The sequence below is a fragment of the Fistularia commersonii genome, chromosome 5 (assembly GCF_037954325.1).
Source record: "Fistularia commersonii isolate RoL2024-O1a breed Wild chromosome 5, RoL_Fcom_v1.0, whole genome shotgun sequence".
In the NCBI taxonomy this organism is placed as follows: domain Eukaryota; kingdom Metazoa; phylum Chordata; class Actinopteri; order Syngnathiformes; family Fistulariidae; genus Fistularia; species Fistularia commersonii.
In genome coordinates this window covers 8,451,577-8,477,179 of record NC_141288.1, presented here as the reverse complement: position 1 = coordinate 8,477,179, position 25,603 = coordinate 8,451,577, and the positions used below count along the sequence as shown (strand labels likewise).

General features: G+C 40.7%; 1 protein-coding gene across 5 annotated transcripts in view; it reads right to left on the bottom strand.

The window, feature by feature from the left end:
- Positions 1–3,609: 3,609 nt before the first annotated feature.
- dennd5b (DENN/MADD domain containing 5B) overlaps positions 3,610–25,603 on the bottom strand; it is a 56,976-nt gene continuing 34,982 nt past the window's right edge. For 4 of the 5 annotated variants that reach the window (XM_086146689.1, XM_086146691.1, XM_086146693.1 and 1 more), the window contains 18 exons: positions 24,117–24,692; positions 21,359–21,590; positions 19,940–20,090; positions 18,806–18,896; positions 18,407–18,514; positions 17,960–18,091; positions 15,046–15,198; positions 14,324–14,405; positions 14,110–14,191; positions 13,342–13,470; positions 12,125–12,246; positions 11,304–11,449; positions 7,607–7,725; positions 7,193–7,380; positions 5,640–5,722; positions 5,013–5,139; positions 4,438–4,612; positions 3,610–4,054 (listed from right to left, as the gene is read on the bottom strand). In XM_086146689.1, the coding sequence (XP_086002815.1) occupies positions 3,871–4,054; positions 4,438–4,612; positions 5,013–5,139; positions 5,640–5,722; positions 7,193–7,380; positions 7,607–7,725; positions 11,304–11,449; positions 12,125–12,246; positions 13,342–13,470; positions 14,110–14,191; positions 14,324–14,405; positions 15,046–15,198; positions 17,960–18,091; positions 18,407–18,514; positions 18,806–18,896; positions 19,940–20,090; positions 21,359–21,590; positions 24,117–24,692 (2,880 nt within the window). In that variant the 3' untranslated portion in view covers positions 3,610–3,870. The remainder of the gene's footprint in view (positions 4,055–4,437; positions 4,613–5,012; positions 5,140–5,639; positions 5,723–7,192; positions 7,381–7,606; positions 7,726–11,303; positions 11,450–12,124; positions 12,247–13,341; positions 13,471–14,109; positions 14,192–14,323; positions 14,406–15,045; positions 15,199–17,959; positions 18,092–18,406; positions 18,515–18,805; positions 18,897–19,939; positions 20,091–21,358; positions 21,591–24,116; positions 24,693–25,603) is intronic. The other variant, XM_086146690.1, reaches the window with a different exon arrangement.

The window sequence follows — 25,603 nt, the reverse complement described above, 5'->3', positions numbered from 1 at the left end:
TAGAGGAATAAAGTTGGTGAGCCATACAATGAAGTTATGGGAAAGAGTAGTGGAAACTAGACTGAGAGCAGAAGTCAGCGTTTGTGAACAGCGGTATGGCTTCATGCCAGGAAAGAGTACTACAGATGCAGTATTTGCTTTGAGAATGTTGATAGAGAAGTACAGAGAAGGCCAGACGGAGCTGCATTGTGTTTTTGTAGACCTTGAAAAAGCATATGACAGGGTGCCAAGAGAGGAGCTCTGGTATTGTATGAGGAAGTCTGGAGTGTCAGAGAAGTATGTTAAACTGGTGCAGGACATGTATGCTAGCTGTGAGACAGTGGAACGGTGTGCTGTAGGGGTAACAGAGAGGTTCAAGGTGGAGGTGAGACTCCATCAGGGATCAGCTCTGAGCCCCTTCTTGTTCGCAATGGTAATGGACAGGCTGACAGATGAGGTTAGACAGAAATCCCCATGGACCATAATGTTTGCAGATGACATTGTGATCTGTAATGAGAGCAGACAACAGGTAGAGGAAAATCTAGAGAGGTGGAGGTATGCTATGGAAAGGAGAGGAATGAAAGACAGAGTATATGTGTGTGAATGAGAAAAACTCGGGTGGAATGGTGAGGCTATAGGGAGGCTATAGCCTCTCTTCACCTTAGTGTCCAGGACATTCAGCCGCAAGTCCAACAATACGACCACAAGGTCGATCAAAGAACAGCGGCCTAAGGTGTGTTGGTACCAAGTGCACATATGGACACCTTTATGCCTGAACATGGTGTTTGTTATGGACAATCCGTGACGAGCACAGCAGTCCATAACAAAACACGGCTCGGGCTCAGACAGTTGCAGTTGAACTGTCATTTCCGACAGGGCCGTTAAAGTCTCCCAGTATAACGAGGGAGTCCCTTGTAGGAGTGCTCTCAAGGAGCCCCTCTCAGGACCCCAAGAAGGGTGGGTAAACCGAACTGTTGTTGGGTGCACAAACAGTCAGTACCCGTCCCCCCACCTAAAGGCAGAGGGAGGCTACCCTCTCATCCACTGGGTTGAACCTGTTGGGTTGATTCTTAAACAGAAGAGTCAGGACACCCAATAAATAGCGGAACGTTGCTTTTATGTCGCATACAAGAGGGGAAAAGCATACAGAGTTCTTTTAGGATGTCTGCACCCAAATCCCGCCAGTGAGAAGGGCAGGTCACTGCTTTATAGCCCTTGGAGGTCTTCAGAGTCAGGTATCTGCGGGAGGGGATTCTTCTTCAGCCAATCACATTTTTTCCTCTGACTTGGGAGTTGACTTCTTCCCTAGATGGGTCATTGTGAGTCACAAATGGGGGGGAAAGCCACTCTCCACCTCCCCCAGGCACGATTCGTCAGTCAGGGCAACGTGACATATTCTTGCATGCAGCTGGGTACAAGACTTTTTCAAAACATTCTGCAGTTTCTTCTTCGTATGGACTCTGCACGTCATGACATCTTATATAGATATGCATGTGAGGAACACGAACAATTCAACAATCCATCAATAAATAGTTTTCTGTTACACACATCATAAAGGAAGATATTCCAATGAGAAATACAAGCAATTCAGCAGTAAATTATCTTCCCATTACAAACCTCAAAGTGCAGGTGGCTCTCACTGGGGGCAACTCCAGAATAAAAAAAAAAAAAAGAGTCCAGCCCCTCTTGAGAGGCCTGGTTCCAGACCCCATGCTGAAGGGGTCCAACTATATCTAGAATCTCTCAGCCTCGCGCACCAGCTCAGGCTCCTTCCCCACCAGAGGTGACATTCCATGTTCCAAGAGCCAGCTTCTGCAGCCGAGGATCAGACCGCCAAGGTCCCTGATCCAGCTACCGTGGGTGGGGAGCCCAGGGGAAGAGGGGTGAGCCCATGTTGTTCCCTCAGGCTCTGCCCGGATGAGCCAAATGGGCAAAGACCTGGCCACCAGGCGCTTGCCACTGGCGTCCCAGGCCTGACTCCAGGGTGGAAGGGCACGGTGACCCGCGTCCGGGCAAGGGAAAACTGGGTCCAATGGTTTTCTTCTTCATGGGAGGTCTTCTGAGCCACACTTTGTCTGGTCCCTCCCCTGGTACCTGTTTGCCTTGGGTGACCCTTTCAGGGACATAAAGCCCCTGGAAACATAGCTCCCAGGATCACTGGTGCATGGAAACCCCTCCACCACGGTAAGGTGGCAGCTCATGGAGGGACAAAATATATGTGTAAATACCAAAGTGAAGATTTATGGATGTAGCTAACACTCGTTATCATTATTATTATTACTGATCATAATAATAATGTTGAATATTTAAAATTACTTTAGTCATTCAATAACATGATGTAGCCAGGTGCAGAAAATTTGTGTTTTTTGTGTAATTTTAGTTATGGCCACTGAAGGGCCAGGTCTTCCTTGATCTCGAACAATTTGTCAAAACACATGTGAAAGGTGGTCACACAGTGCAATCCCCTTGAAAATGTGATTGTTTTTCCCCACTCTGGGGAACAGCACATTTTAGATGTTTTAGAGAGATGAGTAAGACTGAGATGGTTTGGTTATGTACAGAGGAGGTATAGAGAATATAATGTAGACGTATGCTGGAAATGGAGCTGCCAGGCAAGACCAAAGAGACCATTTATGGATGTAGTGAGAGAGGATATGAAGGTAGTTGGTGTGCGAGAGGAAGATACAGAGAATAGTGTTAGGTGGAGAAGGTTGATTCAATGGGGCGACCCCTGAAGGGAAAAGCCAAAAGGAAAAGAAGACCTATTTTGTGACCGGTGGCGATGGATCCACCAAAAAGAACTTTGGTATTGATCTTTAAACTAATCTCTTTAAATGAAATGAAAAAAATGATAAAATCCTGACAGCAAAACCATGATATTTGAATTCTTGAACTACTCAACTGCTTACAGTATATGGTAAGATTTTGACAGCGTAAGGAACTGTAAATTTGAATTCAGTGGAATTCAATCACTGCATACTTTTAGCTCTTCGGTAACTGAGGCCATCAATTTGCTAAATGTAGGGGAAGAAGGAGAAGTAGTGACACTCAGGAAGGGGTGATGGAATTTGGACATGTGAACTGTGGACCCTAAAGGCAGCAAAGTAGCATGTGGAAAATAATGTGAATGCTTGTATGCACACGTAGGCAAGAACTGTGGCACGTATGCTCACAGACACAGTTGGATGCCTACCACTGTAAGAATGAACAAGGATCTTGACTTAGGTGTCCAGTCAAAAAATTTCCCCCACAAGTGGCTAGAAGAGAAATGCGGTGTGCTGAAGGAGAAAGATTGACCCATAGGGTGAGAACAAGTCACATATCTGCTTCCATTCTGTCAGTCTCTTGCTGAGTTTCTATCCTTTCCTCATCTCATAAGTCAGAATGGCTGGTTAGTGATAGTTTAATCATCCAGATCTTCTAGATGTTGATACTAGGAGTATGCGGGGACACATTGGGTGCTACTTCTTATAAGCTGGTTGAACTATAAGCTTAAACCTCATAACAGTCAATTCTAACTCTTTCACTACCCAACAAATTTGCTAAAACCCACATTGAATATGTAGGATGTTCCTTCTGATGCAGATCAACCAAACCCATCCTGGATTGATCAGAGATTTGACAACATAAGACAAACTTTTACTTTAATACAATCAACACATCATTTTTCACAATATGTTAAAATGAACTTAACAACAAACACTGACAGCCAAAATATGAACCTTAAACTAGTGGTATGTTTTGGAGGAAATCAGTGTTGTGATCCTTCTGAGGTTCAGACATAAAATACTGCATCCACAAAGTTTCCACATCTCATGAGAAGAAACTGAGCTTGAGACTGTTTTAAATCTCTTGTCCCTTATTTCGTCTTCTTCTACCACTCTGGCAAGGTCAGAGGTCAATGCCTTTGACGAGTGAGGCCTCTGGTGTGATGGGGAAGTCATGAAGTGTCTCAAATGCTCCGATGAGGGTGTTGACGATGGTACGGTCTCTGAGCAGGGCTGTATCCTCGTACATCTGCTGGGTCACTGGACAGTCCAGCAGCAGGGGGAGCCACTGCGGCAGCAGCCGGTCTCTGCAGAACAAACGTCACATCCATCCATAAATGCCAAAGAGGCAGGCCCAGGGTCATTCAAAATAGCCACCAAAAAATAACAAAAGAACCATAGCTTTGAGGACCAAGTTTAGTCTGTGTTCTGGGAAGATGAAAATTTTGCTTTTTGCAACCTAAATGGCTGAAAGAACATTTCTATTTTGTAACTTTTTAGGACTTTCAACATTCTATTGGTAAAATTAATGAAAAACAGGGATGAAACAATTGTACTTTGCCGCTTAATTTACTGTGCAATTTGCTTGTCAATGCACACTGGAAAATCTTGTGAAGTAAATAAATGAATAGATTAAAAAAAATGAATTGTTTGAATGAAGCAGACTTTTCCCAAACCATCTGAAGCTGACCTGGCTCCAAGGCAGACCAAGAGCTGGAACTTTCCATCTTTGCCGATGTTTCGTGAAGTAGAGTTGATTGCATTGACGTAGTGGCAGAGTGATTGACAGGTCATTCCCAGAGACTCCGGTGTCTCACGAAGGTCACCCATCTGGTCAGCTGATTCCAGATAGGCCACAGCCTTCTCTGGAGTAGTAAGGGAGGTAAGGGGAGACTGAGAAGGATTGTTGTAAATGACCTCCTCCTATATATATATATTGCTAATCTTATCACACATTTTTCTCTTTAGAAAAACAGGCATTTTCTATTGTTTGAATTGAATTGTATATGGAAATCAGACAAGATGTGAAACATTTACAATTAATAAAAAAATAAAAAAATAAACACAAACATCCAAATGCAAGCATCAATATCATAGTGCCTATTAAAAGCGTTAAAAAAAAAAGAACGCAAGACCTCTGCTTATCACTTAGATTTCCTGAAGCTGAAAGAGAATGGCAAGCAGAACTGAAATTGCTCCAAAATGTGAAAATCATGCTCAGTGAACACACAGAAATTTAGTTCCCTGCTACTGCTCCATGCTCACCCACAAAGTCCCACACGAACACGGTCTTCTGGAAGAGCCTGGCCGACTTGAGGCCATGGTTGAAGAAGTGCTCCAGAGCAGCCACCAAGCTGTTCTCCCCACACAGCAGGACAGTCAGGCTGCCTCTCTGCAGCAGGATTCACAACACACACATGCATATACATATACACACAATAACTGAGCAATGTCAGCTAATGCAACAGAATTCATTATAATTCCTTTTCATCTTCAAAAGTATAAACTATTTCTTTTAAGTTTGGCTAATGTTATTTCAGAAAAGAAATTCTTTCGAGAAAATTTACATCCTATTTATATGTGATTGAACACACTGGAAATTACTGTCTTTTATATGAATGTTATTGTTGGTTAGCGCTAGGTATGTCAGAAGTATGTCAGAGCTATTGGGATCTGTATCAACAATTTTTTGGCAGTCACACCATGATTTAAAAACCCATTCCTGTATAATCACTGTCTTAGTCTTTAACTCTACCCTTACAACTTGTGTGAAATGTGTTGGACTCAGAAGGCCCAAACACTAACCCTCCAAACAAAAAATCCAAATGCAACATTATTTGAAATTATTTATGAACAAGATTGTTCTGATGTAGAATGAAACAAGTCTCAGACCTCTTTCTCAGGCTTGCTGAAATGTTTGATGATGTTGTTCACTGACTCGCCAATGGATTCTTGGATCTGGACTGAGGTCAATTCTGGAATTACACAGATGAGAAATACACAGCTTTCTACATGAGGAGCTACATGATACTACAGTGGGTAAAACTATTAGCTATTATTGATATCCTGAGTGGGTTTTTTAATATAAAAGGAGATGGGGTTTTCTATGCAAATTTCAGTGCTTTAGTTTTCTGGTTGTGAGCAACTCTATATGTAAGGCTCTAGATCAGGGGTTGGCAACCTACAGCGCTGGAGGTGCATGTGGCTCTTTCATTCCTCTACATTTACATTCCCTGTGGCTCCCTGTGGCATTTGAAAACAATTAATGAGTATTTAATTAAAATTCATTTTACTTTAGTTTTTTACTTTTTTTTTTTAATGTAATCCTAAAGTTGAAGATTTTGATGATCATGTTACATTAAGAGTAAACATGTTCAATTTCTTTCACCAATGTGCTACACGTGCCAACATGCGATACATTGGACTTCATGAGCCTTGAAGTGGTGATGCTTTATGGTGAGGTTCAGGTGAGAGAGAAAAAAAACACACTAACCTAGTTAGATGAATAATTTAACTGGCAAATAATTAATCATTAATTAGCAAATATATATGTTTTGCATTGTTCAGTGAAACAGTCCTTTCTTTATTCAGGTTGACAGCTGACTGCACGCTCCAATACATAGCACAGATAGCACAGAGAGGCAGATGGCATTTTTGGTTTGCTGCAGGTGGATAATTTCCTTAAAGTTCTTTTTTATTTTAAAGTCTTCCATTCTAAGTTAAATTTTGCCTTTTTATCACCTAAATACAAAGAGAAGTAAAACAGAGTCATGTAATATGTAACTCAGTGGTGGTATGTACAGGACTGTCTCAGAAAATTAGAATATTGTGATAAAGTTCTTTATCTTCTATAATGGAATTAAATTAACAGAAATTACATTTTCATGATATTCTAATATTTGGAGATAGTATTTTTTAGTTTTCTTAAGATGTAAGCCATAATCAGCAATATTAAAATAATAAAAGGCTTGCAAAATTTCAGCTGATTTGTAATGAATCCAGAATGTATGACATTTTTTTTTGTATTTGCACTACAAAAGATAAAGAACTTTGTCACAATATTCTAATTTTCTGAGACAGTGCTTTAGTTCAGTGGTATAGCCCATGCTTTGCATCTGAGGTCCTGCGTTCATTTCCTGGCATCTCCACTATAAGTTAAAAGTGTCTGCAAATGATTGTAATGTAATGTTGTCATTGCATGCAGAAATAAAATTTATCTTCCATTATAATGGTTCATTGATTTCATGAATACAACAGACTATTGTTATTTTATACATAGCATAAAGGTACAAAAAAGGGCTTTATCATAGTCTTCAATTTCTTTCCACTGAAGCTGAAAAAAGGCGACAGAATTGACACAGAAGTACTTAAAAATTCTTTGAAACTGACCTGGGATAACCTATGAATATAACCTATTAGCTCAAACACAAAACAATGACACTGACTAGATGGTCGTCCTGATGGCTGTGTAATGCCAATGCGCCTGTTCGGTGAAGGCGATTGCTGTGGCGTAGGTAAACAGCAACCCCTTCCAGCCTCCTCCTCTCGGTTGGGTAACACCAGCTCGCCGATCAAGACCCTCTCCAGACTGCCATCGTCCACACCCTTGCCCAGCCATCTACCGCATGGGAACCTGGCAAATAAAGCTGTGTGCTGAGAGCTGTATCTGTGTATTCTGTTTGGCAGTTGATTTGGACACCTTTGAACTGGGAATTACTTAATAGACGTGGATCAAGAATTGGCGAAATCACAAATGGCTTTGAGAAACTACAATTGGCTTGTATTTTCAGACATTTCACACTTGAAAGTATTTGACTAAAAGTTGCAAAAAACAAAGAGGAAACAGGGCAGAGACTCACCTGTACGTGTGTCCAGAGATCTCGTTGCGAACCATCACACAGTCCACCAGCCACTTGGTCAGCAAGCCGGCATTGTCATGACCCAGCTGCACCGTGGTCAACTTGCCTAGGTTGTGACACTAAACACACACATGCAATTCCAGGTCACATTTTTACCCAAATAAAATTTTCTTGTGTGATTGCTGACTGTTATCAAAATAAGAGCGAGACAAATTATATACACTATATGGCCAAAAGTATTCGATCACCCATCCAAATAATCAGAATCAGGTGTTCCAATCACTTCCATGGCCCACACAAATGTTTGTAAAAGCAGTCTGCATGCCAAGGTGCATGCAGACTGCTTTTACAAACATTTGTAAAATAATGGGTCGCTCTCAGGAGCTCAGTGCATTGCAGCGTGGAACTGTGATAGGATGTCACCTGTGCAACAAATCCAGTTGTGAAATTTCCTTGCTCCTAAATATTCCAGACAACTGTCAGCTGTATTATAAGGACACAGAAGTGTTTGGGAACGACAGCAACCCACGAAGTGGTAGGCCACAATAAACTGACGGAGCAGGGTGAGCGGATGCTGAAGTGCATAATGTGAAGAGGTCGCCAAATTTCTGCAGTCAATTGCTTCAGACCTCCAAACTTCATGTGGCTTTCAGATTAGCTCAAGAGAGCTTCATAGAATGGGTTTCCATGGCAGAGCAGCTGCTTCCAAGCCACACATCACCAAGTGCAATGCACCGTGTCTGATGCAGTGGTTTAAAGCGGGCCGCCACTGGACTCTAGAGCAGTGGAGACAAGTTCTCTGGAGTGATGATTCGTACTTCTCCATCTGGGAATCTGATGGATGTATCTGGGTTTGGCGGTTACCAGGAGAATAGTACTCGTCTGACTGGACCGTGCCGAGTGTTAAGTTTGGTGGAGGGAGGATTTATGGTGTGGGGTTGGTTTTCAGGAGCTGGGATTGGCCCTTAGTTCCAGTGAAAGGAACTCCGAAAGCTTCAGCATACCAAGATCATTTTGGACAATCCCATGCTCCGAATGCGCCCCTTCCTTTTCCAACATGACAGTGCACCGGTGCACAAAGCAATGTCCATAAAGACATGGATGACAGAGTCTGGTGTGGATTAACTTGACTGGTCTGCACAGAGTCCTGACCTCAACCTAATAGAACACCTTGGGGATGAATTAGAGCGGGGACTGAGAACCAGGTATTCTCATCCAACATGGGTGTGTGACCTCAAAAATGTGCTCCTTGAAGAATGTTAAAAAACTCCAATAAACACACTCCTGAACCTTGTGGTCAGCCTTCCCAGAAGAGCTGAAGCTGTTAGAGCTGCAAAGGGTGGACCAACATCAAATTGAACCTTATGAATTAGGAATGGGATCTCACTTAAGTTTATATGCGAGTCAAGGCAGGTGAACGAATACTTAAGAGTATTAGATCGCCATGTAGTGTATTTCACACTCTGAACTACATGTTTGAAAGGTGTGTTTGAATATGAAATGTGTCTTATCATCCTGAAACAAGATTAAACCATATGATTGCTGGAATTTCTGAAATTGTATACTAGTCACAGAAGGCAACCCTGAATGTATACTATCAATGTGAAAAATGCTTTTAATTACACAGTCATTGGACAAAAAGAACAAATTTTGTAAAAGCATCTGAGAGGTGATGGTTAAGGTTTAATGGGAGATGGAGTGGGGATCTCTTCTAACCTTGAACACGGCTGAGATGTGCGTGTAAGGCCTGAAAGCAGACTGAGGGACATGGAGACTTGTTAAGACACACAGGATGGATGACATGGTGACAATCAAAAGCTCAAGAGCACCGTCTGTCATGCACACACAGCAAACAAAGTGCACACAAACATACACACACAGCCTATTCATCTGGTCAGCCCCCCAAATTGTTTGTTTACTGACCAAAATTCATAAGTTTTCTAGATGTCAATATTACAACTTTAGGGGCTCACAATTACCATCTGTCAGACATTGCCGAATACTGTAGTGCTGAAATTAACTCAAAGACTATGAAACTTTTATGGTGCTATTGATGTTATCAAAATCAGAACTATAATTGGCTTACAACAAACAAATAGGCACCTTACTCACAAAAATTGCTTATACTTTTCAAACCTCAAATATCTTAAACTGACAGCTGTTCTTTACCTCAGGTAAAAGAACAGCAACCAGTTTGTCAATATCAGGCTTTTTACACTTTACATACAAAGCCGCCAAAACTTTTTTTCATGCATTTATCTAATTAACTTTTTTTTATTCCCAATGACTAAAAAGTTCTTTTTTTTTTAAATTTCCTGATAAACACATGATAATAAAGCAAATTTGTTCAAGGTTGTTTTTTTTTTTTGGCCTTGGAAGAGTATAACAGTCTGACTACACAAGTTGAATCAGTCAATTTTCAGTTACTGCCCTTAAATATAGGTTATACAGGGAGCATGACTGGTTTGTGGCCTTCAGGGAGCTTAACTCATTCTCAAGGTGGTCTGTATCAGCTGTAGTAGTGGCCCAGGAAGAGGCAAACGCAACTTAATGCTTAATGAAAGTTGTTGAGGCAAATTCTGCCAATAGCTCGATTTGGTGAACTGCTCAAAATGTTGTCCCTGTGTAAGATATGACGTAAACTTGGGGAGGACTGACTACAATATCAAGTCTCCTGGTTCGCTTTTGCAAAAGTAAGTTGTTGGTTCTGCTGTTGTAATACCAATTCTAGCCACAAGGGTGAACCAATATCCTCTTATAGAGACCAAACATGATACTCAACCGAAAACAGGTGAAGTGCTCACTCCAGGTCGGGGAAGAGGTCCTGACCCAAGTGGAGGAGTTCAAGTATCTTGGGGTCTTGTTCATGACTGAGGGAAGCATGGAGAACGAGATCGACAGGCACGTCTGCAGTGATGTGGACTCTGCACCAGTCTGTCGTGGTGAAGAAGGAGCTGAGCCAGAGGGCGAAGCTCTCAATTTACCGGTCTATCTACATTCCTACTCTCATCTATGGTCATGAAATGTGGGTAGTGACCGAAAGAACTAGATTTGGGATACAAGGGGCCTAAATGAGCTTTCACCCACAGGATTGCTTGACTCTCCCTTACAGAGAGAGGGTGAGAAGTTTGGCCATCCAGGAGGAGCTCAAAGTAGACTCGCTGCTCCTTTGCATAGAGAGGAGTCAGATGAGGTAGCTCAAGCATCTGGTCAGGATGCCTCCCAGGAGAGGTATTCCGGGGATGTCCATCTAGGAGGAGGCCACGGGGAAGACCCAGAAAAAGCTGGAGAGATTATGTCTCTAGGCTGGCCTGGGAATGCCTTAGGATCCCCCAGAAGAGCTGGACTATGTAGCTGGGGAGAGGGAAGTCTGGGCCTCTCTGCTGGGGCTGCTGCCCCCACGACCCAATGTCAGATATGCGGAGGATGATGGTCTAATATCTGGCACATCAATGCCAGATATTAGACCACAAATAGGGAAAGTGTATCATTATGTTAAATATTATTTAAAAAACATTTTAAAGTTGTTTCTTCTCGACCTTGTAAGAGAATTGTTGAGGTTCACAGAGACAGCATGCGTGGAACACACAGGTAAACACATTGTGACTGGTCATGGTCAACAATGGAAAGAAAGAAAGAAACAAACAAACAAAACAACTAAAAGACCAAAGTGTCACCAGCAAGGGTTGTTACTCACGTCAAAGGTCATCTCAAGAAGATTCTTAGGGATATGCCTGATTCCAGAGTCGCCCAGCTCCCCTGACACACATACCCAGGGGTTTGACGTCGTCATGGCATTGCTGAGCTTCTTGAAGGGGATGATGACAACTCGGTACGGAATCACTGTCGGGATGTTCAACATCTTTTTTGTAAGAACAGCCACGTACAAAACAGTCTGGCTCATGGAGGTACGTCAAGTCGAAAATCATTTTCTCATTCATTCATATCTAAAGGAGTGTGGGGGGCTGGAGCCTATCTCAGCTGTCGTTGGGTAAGAGTTGGGCTGGACCCAGCTATACAACTATTCAATCTCTCATTCACAAGTCTAGGCAATTTAGGGTCTCCAATTAACCTACTGCATGATTTACTAACCCGGAAAAAAAAATCTAGACACAGGGAGAACATGCAAACACAGAAAAGGCCCGCTGTTGGAATCCAAGCAGATTATATTTTTTGCCAGACTCCAAGATAGAGATATTCTTGAGCTGAAATTCAAGCTTATACTCTTGGTAAGTCATATATTTACAATTAGACAGTGATAGCCTTCATAAGGCTTATATCGTAAGATTTACAACAAAAAAGGTGTAAAAAAGGAGCAGAAAGCTTGTCTGCATTCTTTAATTATTGATTAATTATACATATTTGGAGATACTCAAATGAGCCTTGAGATCGGATAACTCGCAGTCACATCAAATTCAAAAAAAGTCCATACATGGCTGCTGTGACTTGTAATTGAGGGAGTTAAGTTTTGGCAGCACAGAGAGGTTGCGGGTCAAAAGGGGATCAGGGGAAACTCACTGATAGTGGTGAAGACACTGGTGAAGCAGAAGTAGTCGACAGCATTGAGCGACAGCAGGTGGAAGAGGAACTGCTCCTTCTCCTCCTCGCAGCGGAGGAAGGCGTAACGCTTGTAAAGCTTCCTGCAGGTAAAATAACTGCTGCGTCAACTTTGGATCATTACACACATGTCACATTTTAATTTCTGAGACATTTTTCATTAATTTCATTAAAAAATAATAAAAATTAAAAAAAATTGAGTACAAAAGAGTACCGGTAATATGTAAAGTTATGAGGATGTTTAAACTACACTAAGTCCACAGAGGATCTTTCATAGTTAACAGTACAAACGACACAATAGCACCATCAGCTGTTGCTTGTATCCAAATGAATGACTTAGTATTTGATGTCCTGAAACTGACATCATGGCTTTCAGTTGATCAAACCTAAGTGCCAAAACAATATTTGTGTCCTACAGGGAATGGTGATACAACTCCCTGGTGAAACACTTTGTAGATGATGCATTCAGTGCATTGTTTTACCTTATTAATTAAGGCAATATCTTAAGAAATAAGAAATTATTTGAGGGCATTGAATTATAACACAGACTATGTTTCCTGTCATAACCACTTACAAGTAGCATCTGTGTCAGAATGAACCAGTATTTCTATTAAACTGGTATTCAGACTGGTATTTATTAGTAAGTTAAAGTGATTTTTTTTCTGCTGCCTCAAAAGTGCACCAAAGAAATTTGGAAAGGGGATTTTCAAATTGTGCTGTAGCTAAATTATCTTTGGATAACCAAAAACAGGGGCTGATTATTATGTAAAATTTAACAACATAAGAGCTTGCATCTGTATTGTAAATATACAGTTATACTGTAAGCACGGTACATGTTGCACTTTTGCATTTAAACCATGATTAGTTACAAATTAGTGCTGATGACACCAATAAGCTAATGATACGCAGACAATTTTAAGCACAGACTAAAAGTGAGCATGGAAAAATGATGAATGTTCTTAAACATATATGAATGGTTACAATGAAATAACAATCACGTTTGATTTTCAGAGGATATTATTTTTCGAATGAACATGATTTAGTTTGGGGACTTAAGAGGTGTTGGAATTTTGTGTCCCGTGACTGAATGAACTTGCTGGAGAGTAGGAGAGAATATGTGAAATGAGGAAAAAAGCAAGCGTGTGAGCATGTGCCAAGACAACCAGAAGCCTGCTCACTTAGTTAATGCTTGTTGGGTTAACAGCTGTTTCAAGTGCTGAGAAAGGAGCTTCTTCTCCAAGGAGAGACGAATCCAGGCTCTTGCTCGTCCCACGTCCGTCTTAATCTCCGACATACTCTGGATGTGCCTGAAGAGACAGATAATACAGATGAGAAAATGATATGGACTATAAATACAGATGCAACACCATGCTGGCATCTGACACCCATGATTCCCAGGAGTTTTCAGTGAGCTATTTCCTACATCAACTATTGAGATACAGCTCTGGAGGAGTGTCTTCTGGCATACCACATTGTTTTGGCTATCATCTGGCACTAGAGCCACATGACACCTATACCGTAGTGCACAAAAACTGTTGCAAGGCTTGAATTTTATGTAGAGAACCAAAAATAACAGTGTAACAACACCTTAATAAAGTAGCAAACATTTCTATGCTTTAGTAATTTAATAATAACAAAAGACACAACAGATGCTGTCTAATGATGAATTGCAGAGGCCCTTTATCCATTACAGAATGGGGTAGTCCTGGACTCTGAGAGACATAAGTGTATTTGAGTAGGGAATGCTGAACATGTCACGACACATAATGGTATCACCATCATCGTGTGTGTGTGAGAATGGTCACAGACTGAGAATTGAAAGCTGTTTACCATTATATAACTAGAGTCTGAAAGAATACTTTGTTTCATTTTTTGGACATGGTTCAAGTTTTCAAGTTGATTCAACTTTTATAACTTTAATTATGACCACTGACATCAGCATTTACCTCATATCTTGATTGAGAGATACTCGTAGAGTCGGCAAAGCGATGGAGCCATCAGACCTCCTCCGTTCAGGACCGTATGCTGCTGTTGTAGAGAAAAGTTCAACAGACGGAAAGGTGGGTAATGTGTTCACCAAGAGAAATTATCTTTTGTTAGTAGTAAGTAGCATGTGGTTGGAACACCAATATTCAGTGTGTCTTTATGTGTCTAGGTCACCTGGTGAATTGACCCTCTGCTGGTCAGTCTTTTCCTCTCTGGCTTGGAAGTGCAGCAGGTGGGACCACAGGGCGGACTTCCCCTGAGAAGACATACTAGTCAGAATTCTAACTAACTCACTCACTCACTCACTCACTCACTCACTCACTCACTCACTCACTCACTCACTCACTCACTCACTCACTCACTCACTCAGTATTTTAGTTTATGTGTGTGCGTGAGTGGCATTATGTTCACAATTGTTATGCGGTGCTGTGTGTTGTGTTGGGCAAAAATGCAATCACATCTGTTTTAGGCATTTTCTTTAACCTCTTTGAGACTGTCAGTCATCGAAGCATTGATCTTTGTTCTTGTCAGGACCAGTGGTTTTCATGAGGAAGTTGAACTTGTTAAATGTGTTTTAGTCTAATTTCATCCAGTCCTAGCTAAGGTGTCGTTAGACATTAAGCGGGTTAAGGTGATGAGTTTTGCTTCAGCTTTTCATAGTGAGTGGAAGTTAAGTAATTGTCCAAACAAGGAGAGTGAATACACCATATTTGTGCATGCATTGACGAATAAAAATGTGTTCTCAAAATGTAGGAAACACTCAAGCCCTAGTTAATTGTTGCTTGTAAATTATATTTGTATTTAACAATTATTTACCTTATTTGTTTTTTGGCATGACTGTAAAAAAATGGCGCTCCTATCAACTTACTAGAACATGAATGTGTGTGGATGCCCACCTGTTTGACCTGCAATCCGTGGCTCCAGATTCTCTCAAGCAGGTCACACAAGCTGGCGATCAGAGTGTTCTCCTCCAATCCCGTGATGCTGGCCTCACCATGACCCAGTTCCACTGCCTCCCAGCCCATCTTCTCCACCAGCATACGTTTTGTCTGACACACAAAGACACTCTAGGGTATTACTTTGCTGACCTTCATTGTCTATTTAATGAAACTTCTTAATTAAGTTTAAAGAAATCTCACGTTAATTTTATGAGACTTAAAAACTTGTTCACTTGAAACCCAGATACAAAACTGGTCATTCATTTCTTGTAATGAACTGTAATTTCTCTCAATAGTTAGAAATACATTTATTGTCAGTTTTACTAATAGTAACAAATTAACATGAGGAAATGGGTTGTATTGGAGCACTGTACTGGTATTCACTTACTTAGGTACATACAAAAAAAAAAAAAAAAAAAAAAAATAGTAGTAGTTATTCCAAATAGAAATTCACATATCTTGTAATGAAATTCTTAATAGCAAATGTTTGTGAAATCCATGTTATTCAGTCACTGAGTAAGCAACCTGCTGAACTGTGAGATGACTGTGGAATGGCTATCATTTTTGTCAAGAGAGGGCCTAGTTAAACAGACCTACAGATCGGAGACAAGATACTACATGAACAGTAAATGGCATACCAATGTTACAAAAGTGCTTGGGTGGCTGAAGGAAGACAAAAGCCCAAGAGGGTGTACTGGGCTTCAACTGGTTTGCAGGCTTGAGAGCCTGGGGGGAAGGATTTATAGATGGCAGACTGAGTTAAAAGAGAGTAGATGTGCTGCTCCTGCACGCTGACATGACTACTGTATATGGGGTCCTGTTTGGGAGATAGGGATAGTTGCATTCATCTAGCGATGGATGCAAGTTTGCATCGGTTTTGACTAATTGGGGAGGGCATTAGTTTTCAATAATGTAATGATAAAAATTAAACTTTCAAATATTTTAGATTCATTACACGCAACTGAAGTACTTCAAACCTTTTTTGTTTTAATATTGATGATTTTGGCCAAAAAGTAAAGAAAAACCAAAAATCCCTATCTCAAAAAATTAGCAGATGTCATCCAACCAATAAAAAAAGTGGTTTTAATACGAAAAAAGTCAACCTTCAAACAATCATGTTCAGTTATGCACTCAATACTTGATTGGGAATCCTTTTGCAGAAATGACTGCTTTAATGCGGCATGGCATGGAGGCAATCAGCCAGTGGCACTGCTGGGGTGTTATGGAGGCCCAGGATGCTTCGATAGCGGCCTTAAGCTCATCCACAGCGTTGGGTCTGGTGTCTCTCAACTTCCTCTTCACAATATCCCACAGATTCTCGATGGGGTTCAGGTCAGGAGAGTTGGCAGGCCAGTTGAGCACAGTAATACCATGGTCAGTAAACCATTTACCACTGGTTTTGGCACTGTGAGCGGGTGCCAGGCCGTGCTGAAAAATGAAGTGTTCCAAAATCTCCTGATGACTAGCTGCATTGACCCTGCCCTTGATAAAACACAGTGGACCAACATCAGCAGCTGACATGGCACCCCAGAGCATCACTGACTGTGGGTACTTGACACTGGACTTCAGGCATTTTGGCATTTCCTTCTCACCAGTCTTCCTCCAGACTCTAGCACCTTGATTTCTGAATGACATGCAAAATTTGCTTTCATCCAAAAAAAACTTTGTACCACTGAGCAACAGTCCAGTGCTGCTTCTCTGTAGCCCAGGTCAGGTGCTTCTGCTGCTTTTTCTGGTTCAAAAGTGGCTTGACCTAGGGAATGCGGCACCTGTAGCCCATCTCCTGCACATGCCTGTGCACGGTGGCTCTGGATGTTTCTACTCCAGACTCAGTACTCTGCTTCCACAACTCCCCCTAGGTCTGGAATCGGCCCTTTTCCACAATCTTCCTCAGGGCCTGGTCACCTTTTCTGGTTGTGCAGCGTTTCCTGCCACATCTTTTCCTTCCCGCAGACGTCCCACTGAGGTGCCTTGATACAGCACTCTGGACAGCAGTCAGGTTGGCAGTCTCACCCATGGTTGCGGTTTTGAGTAATGAACCAGGCTGGGAGTTTTTAAAAGCCTCAGGAATCTTTTGCAGGTGTTTAGAGTTAATTCGTTGATTCAGATGATTAGGTTAATAGCTTGTTTGGAGTACCTTTCCATGATATGCTAATTTTTTGAGATAGGAATTTTGGGTTTTCATGAGCAGTATGCCAAAATCATCAGTATAAAACAATAAAGGACCTGAAATATTTCAGGTGGTGTGCAATGAATCTAGAATATATGAAAGTTTAATTTTTATCATTATATTATGGAAAATAATTAACTTTATCAGAATATGCTAATTTTTTGAGAGGGACCTGTATTTATTTATTGTTTATACCGCTTATCCAACACTTTGTTATTGAGCAAAAGGGGAAGTACATCTTTAACCTTTTGGCCAGTTGCTCATGGCGCCACATATGGAGACCTACAACTATTCACTAATTTAATTGAAGTCTTAAATTGACCTAATGCATGTTTATTTTATTGAGGGAGGAAAGGAGTGACCCCGGAGAACATGCAAATTCCACACAGAAAGTTTCCAGTCGAACCAGGAATCATGCTGTGAGGTTGAAGTGCTGACATTACACTATGTTGCCTACACTGACGTCATGATCATGGTACAGAACGGTACAGAACATTCTTATTGACTGAACCTCTTTTGGTGCAGTTACAAATATTGTGAATTCAGCTGCTACAAATTTTTTGGGTTACTAGAAAATATGCTAACAAAAATCCGCATCCTGTGCCTCTAAGCTACAAGTTTTTATGAGGCAGTCTCTCATGAGGTCAGTGATTGACGCTGACCACGAATACTGGGATCATTGTGTGTATTGTTTTGTCTCACCTTCATGCGACACTCCTTCAGCAGCCCCTCCACAAACTTCCAGTTGGTTTGGGCGATGACAGCAGGAGAAAGGTCAGACAGTTTAGGCTGTCGAAGATTCTTACCCAGGTTGCGGGCTTCCTGCATGTACTTCTGTAGACCAAATAAAGCAATTATTAGTTTGGAGAAAATGCACTGTGACAACGAGTTAAGCTAATTTGTTTTCAGTTTTTTGCTGAATACATTTTCAATGTTATTGAATAATTGTTATTGAGTCTTCATTTCTGTTGCCTCATTCCTGTCTTTGCAGTGGGTTTTCCGCAGACTTAATGGCATAAAATGCATTTTTTAAGCCTTCAGTCAAACTTAAAAGCTGCTGGGAAAACGTCCTTTGTTTGGAAGTGCGTACAAGTGGGTTAAGGGGTTCTATAAGGGGCAGCACACAATATTGGCAGTTACTTCACATACCAGGCAGGATGCAGAGGCAGATTTTTTAGGTGGTTTGATAGGTGGGGGGGACACATTATCCCACTCCCAAAATGCCATTGAGTTTTGTAGTGCCAGGCAGCCCTCCACCTGCACCACCCGACCCAAGAACAACCGGCACAGGACACACCAGAGGAAAGAAAAAAAAAAAAAACATACAGGAGAAGAATGGAAAAAGGACATAGAAGTAACATGCACATGAAGTTGTGAAATTAAAAGGCGGAAAAACAAAGAGCTGAAAAAAAAACAGTTACAAAAAACTGTAACAGAACAAATGCAACTATATAATGCAATGGAAGACACAGAGGAAAAAAATAATACGTTAGAAAGAATAGAGGGGCAACAGGGCAGGGCCCAGAACTAAGGTTTTTAGGTTTCTACCTCTTTCAGGTCATTTTTGAGATTCAGATGCTTCGTTTCTTGTTTATGTCGATCTTTCCTTTGTTGTGATAATGCAATCCTGTGAGACCACCTGCAGAACCCAAAAATTTTTTTTAGAAATAAACCTTACCTTGAATAAAAATCCAACACAAGACTTTTCATCCTAAGTCAAGATGTCTTGTTTTAATATGGATCAATGTCTCTAATGCACCAAAGCCCAAAGCCCCATAGCCAGAAAAGCCTTTATATTTCATTCATTTTTCTGAGTATGAATTACAGAGCTTTGAGTACCGGTACATTTAAATATCGCATACTTGGTTCCCATTTAAATTTCTGGTAATTTTTTTCTGGCAATTTCTGGCAGTTTTTCTGAATTCACATTTGCTCAGTAAAATCTTTTTCATGACCTTTTAGCTTACTTCTTCTTAGCTTGCAGATCTCTTTTGTTCCATTACTGCTTAATAAATTTTTTCACCTAAACAAAATATTGAGGCACTTTTATTGTTTAAATATACTGATAGTGTGCAGAACCTTTGTAATCTGTCACTTTCATCATGGCAACATTCAAATTGTGTTTGAAATTGTTAAGACATATTAGAAACCAATGTACATGTACAGCTAAATAAAGTAATACAGAAGCAATACATAAGGCCATCCAGGTATTATTTGGGGAATTTATTTCTGATTTATTTTCTGTTTTCTTGGTGTTCAAGCTGAAACTGAAAGGGGCTGGATAAATTTGAAACAGTAAAACAGTAAGATACAATGTTGCCCTGCCAGTTTGCTGAGGATATTGAACCCTTTCAATGTGACATAGATATGTAAATTACCTTGAAAAGCTATTTATCATTTTACATTTCATGCCGCCCCTCGGAGACGATCAGACAAATCCCATTTAACTTCGGATATTAGATGTCCCATTGAAGGTCAGCCCCTTAAAAGGAATTTCTTTCACTAAATAAATATTGTACTATATAGAGGAGCTTAGTCAAGAGTACTGTGTAATATGCAGAATTTTTTTCTGTCACAAACACATAAACACCTAAAAGCTGCTGTTAAGAAATCAGCTCGGCCAGAGCTTAAAGTACTAATATTAGATAAGTGATATTGCAGAGTTTTAATGTGCAAACTCACTTGTTGTTAGTTGGTCCTGTGTTGAGCACATCAGCCTGCAGTTTGGGAAAGAATCCCTGCTTGTACTTGCCCTGACCAATCTTCATGTCCAGTAGGTGTGGGTGGATTGCTGTGTGATCAATCTTCATCAGACGCTGCTCAATGGCCTGAGCTGTAGGAGAAAGACATACTGAATGAGAACTATAATTATGGGCCAAATATATATTTTATCTAGTCAAGTAAACACCAAGATTAATTAGCTAACAAATATGTGTTTTCTGCATTTGATGAGTTTATTTTGTTCTATTTAGAAGTATTAGGGGGGAAAATAAATAAATAAAAAATGAAAAATAAAATCAAGCATCTACAGATCAGTGGTCCTGATTCTAATCTGGCAACATAAGTACTATCTTCAAAAGGTTTATGTTATCAAAGTGTTATGAATAAAAGATGAATAATTTTGTCTAATTTATAAAAAGAGCATAATTCACATTTATGTCATTACATCACTGACATGATCATAAGATCATATGATATTGACCTTACACCCCTTGAATGCAAATGTCATCCTTTATACAAGGTTGGCGTCCATCTCAGATTAGTAATAGGATAGAGTAATAAAAGGCTTTATGTAAAATATTGATCTATAGTGACCACCATATATCGATATTTACATAAAATAACAGATACTGAGTGAAAAAAAACAATTAATATGACACAAAAGCATTTAAATCCATGCATAAACAACATGATATTCACTCACAGTTGCAAGCCAAATATATTGTAATCAATCTTAAATAATCCTGAACTCAGAAAATAAGTGTGTGAAAGGGGTTCATGTGTCATACTTTGGACAGACTTGACACATCAGAAATACAATACCAACATTCCTGGCGACATCTAAAATGGAAGTAGCACATAATGCACATAGATGTAGAATACATTTGCCTGTGTGCCTCTGATATTATCGAACAACAAACAGCAAATTACATTTGCCTGGAGAACATTACGGACGAGCAAAGGGCAAAGGGCATCAATCCCAAATTGGCCTCAAGCAATCCGAGACAACCATGGCTCTGACCTTGTGTTCACATACTCTACTTCACCATCAATAAACAGGCTCAACCAAGAGAAGGTAAAGCGCACTGATTGAGGAACTGACATAAAGTAAACACTCTTGTAGTAAGACACGCCAGACAAAGTGTCAGTGTGAAAGAATGTTTATTGCACAGAGGGGTTTTACTGTCCAAGGAGAAGATACTGTGGTACTTCTAGGCTATGCTTGCTTGGCACTTGTCCAGCGGCTTGCTGCATATAAAAATTCCATGGTTTGTGTTTCTTTTTCTCACCCTTAAAACTCTTTCTCAAGTTCTACAGTTTGAATCACTTTCTAAAATAATCAGAATTTTATGACCACACATGTCCTTCTGTTGAGCTTACCGGACTCCTTGAGGTTGGAGCATCTCTGGTAGCTTGAGGATCGAAGGCTGGGGGCACGCACGTTGTAGAGGCGGGCCTTTTCGATGCGTCCATCGAAGACTCGTAGCAGTGGCTCCTTCTCCTCCCATTGGGACATGATCTTGTTGTCAATGAACGTGGCAAACATTTGTGTCTCGATGAAGTGGGAGAGGAAGGGCAGGTAGGGCTCTGGCTGGTCTGACAGGAAGGATGCCTGAAGCAAATACAAGAGACAGGAGTTATGTGCTGAAATGAACAAGGCATATAAATCTTTGACTTGTGACATTTTTGGAGGTGTTACAGTAGTGTTGTATTAATCACCAACTCAACGGCCTCCATTGGTGCCGACAACCTACAGGGCACCAGGGGAAATTGGGCTACTGTGGCTCAAAGAAGGAGAGGAGGACAACATGTTTGGAAGCAGAGAGAGAAGAGGAAAGTAAGAGTCGGCGACTGAATAGGGATGGTGACAGGAAAAGCTAGTTGACATGATGCAGAGAAGGAAGGTGGATATACTGTATGTTTGGGAGACTTGGTGGAAAGGTGGCAAGGCAAGAAGCTTAAGAACAGGTTTTAGGTTTTACTACCATGATATTGACAGGAAGATAAATGGAGTTGGAGTTATCTTGAAGCAGGAGTTTGTTAGGAATGTTCAGGAGGTAAAAAGAGTGTCAGATAGACTTATTCTGAAACTGTAAATTGAAGATGTGATGCTCAATGTTATTAGTGGCTATGCCCCACAGGTGGGATGTAAGAGGAGAAGAAAAATTTCTGGAGTGAGTTAGATGAAGTAGTGCAGCATATCTCCAGAGGTGCGAGAGTGGTAATTAGTGCAGACTTTAGTGGACATTTTGGTGCAGACAATAGAGGGGGTGAAGAAGTGATGAGCAGGTTTGGTAACCAGGATAGGAATACAGAGGGACAGATGGTGGTAGACTTTGCAAAAAGGAGGGAAATGCTGTAGTGATTTTTTTTCCAGAAAAGGCAGGAGCATAGGGTAAATTATAATAGCGAAGGTAGGAGGACACAGGTCGACTACATCTTGTATAGACAATATTATCTGAAGGAGATCAGTGACTGGAAAGTCGTGGCAGGTGAGAGTATTGCTAGACAGCATAGGATGGTGGTTTGTAGGATGAATCTGGTGACAAGAGCGATAAAGATGACACAGGAAGAATGAGTTATACAGGTTGGTAAGACAGAGTGACAGAGATGGACAGGATGTATAGCAGATTTAGGTGGTTAAGGATAGAGAGGAAAATGTATTGACGAGAAGAGTGATGGGAGGATGGAAAGAGTACTTTGAAGCGCCTATGAATGAGGAAAATGAAGAAGAGGAAAGGGTAGAGGAGGTGACTATTGTGGACCACAAAGACATGGAGATTAGTAAAGATTAAGTGAGGAGGGCATTGATGAGGATAAAGAGTGGGCATTTGGATGAAGGATGAAGGCAGTTGGTCCTGATGTTTTATCTGTGCAGACATGGAAGTGTCTAGGAGGAGCAGCGGTAGTGTGTCTTGTTAGATTAGTCAACAAGCTCTTAGAGAGCAAGAAAATGTGGAAATGGAGATGAAGATAAGAAGATGAGGAATAGAGAAGAAGTGTAATGGTGCCAATTTACAAGAATAAGGAAGAAGTGCAAAATTGCAGCAATTGCAGAAGGATAAGATTGATGAGCTATACAATGAGTTGTGGGAAAGAGTAGTGGCAACTAGACAGTGAGCAGAAGTCAGCTTGGGGAGCAGCAGAATTGTTTTTTTGCCTAGAAAGACAACTAGAGATTCAGTATTTGCTTCAAAAATATTTGAAGATATGTACAGAAAAGGTCAGCGGGAGCTGCATTGTGCCTTTGTAGATGTAGAAGAAACATATGTCAGGGTTCCAAGAGATGAAATATGGTATTGTAGGAGGAAGTCTGGGGTGACAGAGAGGTATATGGTCAGAGAAGCCAGACTGTGATGATTAGGCCACAGAGGAGGGATACCGAAGATAGTGGTAGAGGGATGCTGCCAGGCAGGAGGTATAGACTCAAGACCAAAAAAGCGTGGGCACCAATGCTCTAGACTCTTGAGTATGGGTGACCACCCAGAAAATAGGGTTAGATGGAGGGGGAGGATTCGCTGTGGTGACCCTTAAAGCGAAAAGCCGGAAGGAAAAGAAGACCTATGGATCGCCCCAAAAGAACTTTGCTATTGATCTTTAAACACATTCTCTTTAAACGTTGTGATGAAAAACATGATAAAATCCTGACAGCAAAACCCTGATGTTAGGATTCTTGAACTATCCAATTGCGAACAGTATGTGGTGAGTAAGGAACTGCAAATTTGAATTCACAGTGAAATTCAATCAGTACGTACTTTTAGCTGTTGTTTATCTGAGGCCATCAATTTGCTTATGTAAGTAAAAGAAATGTATTTTAATCATATCAGTGCATGCATGTTATATTAAGTCAGGTTTCATGGGTTTACCCTGCATTCAGTTCTTTCCTCTGGGAAACTACATAATATATTTGACTTAAAATTGCTATTGCCAAATGGTATTGTTTGTTAAATGTAGCATTTGTACAATCATGTTTCGAGCACTTCTCTTTTGAATCTAGTTCTTGCCATCAAAGAAAGGACTGCACATATCTAGTCATTAGACCTGAAGGGGTCAACTCACAAACAACCCAAAAACTTGAGCAAAAGTAGAACAAGATAAGATATGTCTTGAAAGTAATGTGAAAGATTAATCAAATTACTTTGTCAAAATTGTGCATTTGCTCCCTGCTGGTGAGCCATGACTCAAGATCCGGGGCGCTCTGGATAACAAAGGCATCGTAGTCTGCGAACATTGTTGTAAATCGGCTGGCGAACACCTCTCTCAGCTGGACATTCAGTTTTGCATTTCGCAGCTCCTCTTCCTCTGCCGCTGTCTGCCCTGATTGGCCCTCGGCATGGCCTTTGACTTCAGCCCTGAGGGCATCCACCCGGGCCACCTTCACACCAGTGCGTTTGGTTAGAGCCTGCAGTCTCTCCAGGGTGGTGTTTCGATGGAGCAATTCAAGCACCGCTAGCTCCTCCTGCGCTAGGTTACCATTGCGACCATCATCTTGCAGTTGACAAATCGTGTCGGCCTTTCGCTCCCTAATAGGTGTATGTGGTTTGTTGCTTGGACTGCTGCAGGTTTGCATTTGTGCCCCTTCAATGCCAGGAATGCCAAAGCTAAGAAGCACTTCTCTAAGCTCCTGGATAAATGGAATCTTGTTGGGGAACTGGGGAAAGTCCTCTGGAAGCTCAATGTAGTGGTTGTCAATGTCCACAAAACAGAGGTTTGCCTAGGATGGGGTGAAAGACCATTATTACATAAAGATCATAAGAGATAAATCATAACCAAATATACAGAAAATGTTTAGATGCCAAAGTATATTCAAAGTACTCATCCATGGATTGAACTTTCCAGTATAGTAAAGGTATCTATTTTCATCACTAAGAAGGCAATTCTATTATAGAAGAAATGAATTAACCAACAAGAAATACATTTTTCAATTATCCTGTGTTCTAAAAAAAAAAAAAAAAAAAAAAAAAAAATCAATCACCGTTTAATTAAGAAGTGTGCAATATGGGATTTTTGTTTTATAATGATAATGAATGAATATAATAATAATAATAATAATAATACATGGGATTTTTATATCTGATTAAACACTTCCATTTTCAGTCATATTATGGAGTCTGATTTGGTATGATATTAAGAACAGCAAATGTAGGTCAGAGTGTGATTGATGGCAAATAAAATTTGGAATAATGGAGTTACCATCGCTGATTTACAAGGGATTAAACAAACCCTCTGATAATATTAAACCAGGCGAAACCTCTGAAGTGGAAATGCAGTGACGTGGTAACACAAATACAGAAATACATTTCATTTACAAAACAGGAGGGACAGAGGACCACGAGACTGAAATTTCTGGGTCAGATACCAATCTGTCATTCTGCAAAGAGACCATCATAAAAAGCACTGTCTATATGAGGAAGCCAAAAAATAAAACGGTCAGTGAGAAAGGGATCTCATATATTTTGCAGTTTTAATCATTCAAAAAAATAAATAAAATAAAAAGCTGCTACTGTAAAGCCTGACCATTTATTGTCTCATCTTCTGTGTCACTGCATCTCTTCAAGCTAGTGCAGTTAATGTAACAGCAGCATGAAATCCAAGTACACAACTCTTCAACTAATTCTGCACTAC